General features: G+C 41.6%; 1 protein-coding gene across 1 annotated transcript; it reads left to right on the top strand.

Annotated features, from left to right (window-relative positions):
- Positions 1-850: 850 nt before the first annotated feature.
- LOC104957190 (coiled-coil domain-containing protein 80-like) lies at positions 851-1625 on the top strand (the record flags this gene model as incomplete). Its single annotated transcript, XM_010784800.1, has 2 exons — positions 851-1048; positions 1366-1625. Coding segments are annotated over 2 exons (458 nt in total), but the record flags the coding sequence as incomplete, so codon positions are not given.
- Positions 1626-2226: the final 601 nt, after the last annotated feature.

The following is a 2226-nucleotide window of genomic DNA, read 5'->3' as shown; positions in this document are numbered from 1 at the left end:
AGTTAAGGACTGACACTTTAAACGTGTGTCCCCTCTTCTTCATGTCTCTTCCACATCAACATGTGTCCCCTCTTCTTCATGTCTCTTCTACATCAACATGTGTCCCCTCTTCTCCATGTCTCTTCTACATCAACATGTGTCCCCTCTTCTTCATGTCTCTTCTACATCAACATGTGTCCCCTCTTCTTCATGTCTCTTCTACATCAGCATGTGTCCCCTCTTCTCCATGTCTCTTCTACATCAACATGTGTCCCCTCTGTGGAAAGAGACTCTGAAAGTTTCAGGAACAAAGATTCTCTCTCTTTTTGTCGATCCATTTCTATAAAAACCTGTCTGAAAATGAGCTGATCAGATTTTGGACACTTTATGATGTCATAACGATGTGTTGTCTTGAGTAACCATTAGCCAATCAGCAACCAAGGTAACCCCCCCCCCTTATCACCTTAATCACCTGAATCTCCTCCTAGAGCTCCATTGAGTTCTTTGTAACCAAATGTCTCTCAGAGGGGCGTGGGGAGGGGCTCCTTATTTTCATCTAAAGTAACAGACAGAGAATCAGCACTTTGGAGACAGGGCTGAAACAGAGGGGATTATGGGTAATGCTGCAATGATCTGTTTGGTGTTTGGAGCCAAACACTTCAGAGACAGGTTCTGTATATATCTGAGAGCTGTAATACAATGATAAAAAACAGTATAATAGGGGACCTTTAAGTTCCCATTTTTCAAAATAAATGTAATAAATCATGTCTGAAAATGTGCTATTTTGGGGCAACATGCTGAGCCTCTCACCTGGGTAGAAACATGACAGAATACCTGACATGTGATGAGTGTTTTTTTGTTTTTCCTGCAGGTAAGTTTGGGATGGTGCTGCTGAAGAAGACGCTGCAGGTGGAGGAGAGGTACCCGTACCCAGTGAGGCTGGAGGCGATGTACGAGGCGATCGACCAGGCGCCCGCGAGGAAGAACGAGAAGCTCAGACAGAAAGGATTCGTGCAGAAATGCAAAGCTGCAGGAGTGGAGGGTCAGGTGGAGGAGGGCACGCTCACAGGTGAGGGGGGGGGGATGTGGAGAGAATGCAACTAACCATTCTTTAATCTATATAAAACTAAAATGGTTCAAAACATCCATCCCAGTGTCTCAGAGTCCGAGGTGAAGTCTTTAAATACCTCTTTTAATGCGGCCACAAGCCCTAGTATGATACAAAAAAAATAAAAGGTGGAGATCTCCATAGTTTTTCCGTACATACTGTATTTCATTATTGATTTTATTGTATTTACGTATATTGGTATTCACTTGTTTATTTATTTTGTATTCATTTTGCTGATATTAATAAAACTATTCATCTGTTATCTGCCTTTTTATCAGGACAAGTAGATACACCAGTACAAAGATTACCACACAAGAAGATCCCAAGAAAGCCCCAAACAACAACAACAACCACAGCTGCCACAACAACAACATCAACAACCACCACACGACCAACCACCACAACTACAACTCGGCCCACCACCACCAAGAGAGCAACAACCACCACCACGACCAAAGCAACAACAACAACAACCACCAAACCCACCACCACCACCAGAAGAACCACCACAAAGAGATTCACCACCACCACCACTCAGGTACAGAGAGGGCAAAAGTACACACTTCCTTTACTCAAGTAGAAGTACACACATCCTTTACTCAAGTAGAAGTACAGATACTCATGTTTAAAAATACTCTGGTGAAAGTAGAAGTACTGACTAAACTTCTTTACTCAAGTCAAAGTAAAGAGGCTTTGAAATGTACTTCAGTAAAAAGTACCCATAACTAGCAGCTGTTTTAAAGAGTACCTGACCTCCCTTTATATTAATAGAACAATAATGTCATTGTTAGCTAATGAATGTTTCCATGGTGACCAACGGCAACATGACAACGTTTTCATTGGTCCCTCTTCTTTAGAGAAGACCAGGAAATGATGGATACATGGATCGTGTTCAAATCAATAGGCACGCAATGACTCTAAATAATAATGATCACGCCACCAAACACACATTCAGACTAAAGGAACCAGCCTGTTTGGAAAATGAGAGAAGTAGAAAGTACAGGTATTTGTGTTCAACATGTAAGAAGTAGAAAGTACAGGTATTTGGGTTCAACATGTAAGAAGTAGAAAGTACAGGTATTTGAGTTCAACATGTAAGAAGTAGAAAGTACAGGTATTTGGGTTCAACATGTAAGAAG

The sequence above is a fragment of the Notothenia coriiceps genome, unplaced genomic scaffold (genome assembly GCF_000735185.1).
Source record: "Notothenia coriiceps isolate Sejong01 unplaced genomic scaffold, NC01 NC01_scaffold00026444, whole genome shotgun sequence".
NCBI classification, from domain to species: Eukaryota; Metazoa; Chordata; class Actinopteri; order Perciformes; family Nototheniidae; genus Notothenia; species Notothenia coriiceps.
This window is presented reverse-complemented; position numbering and strand designations above follow the sequence as displayed.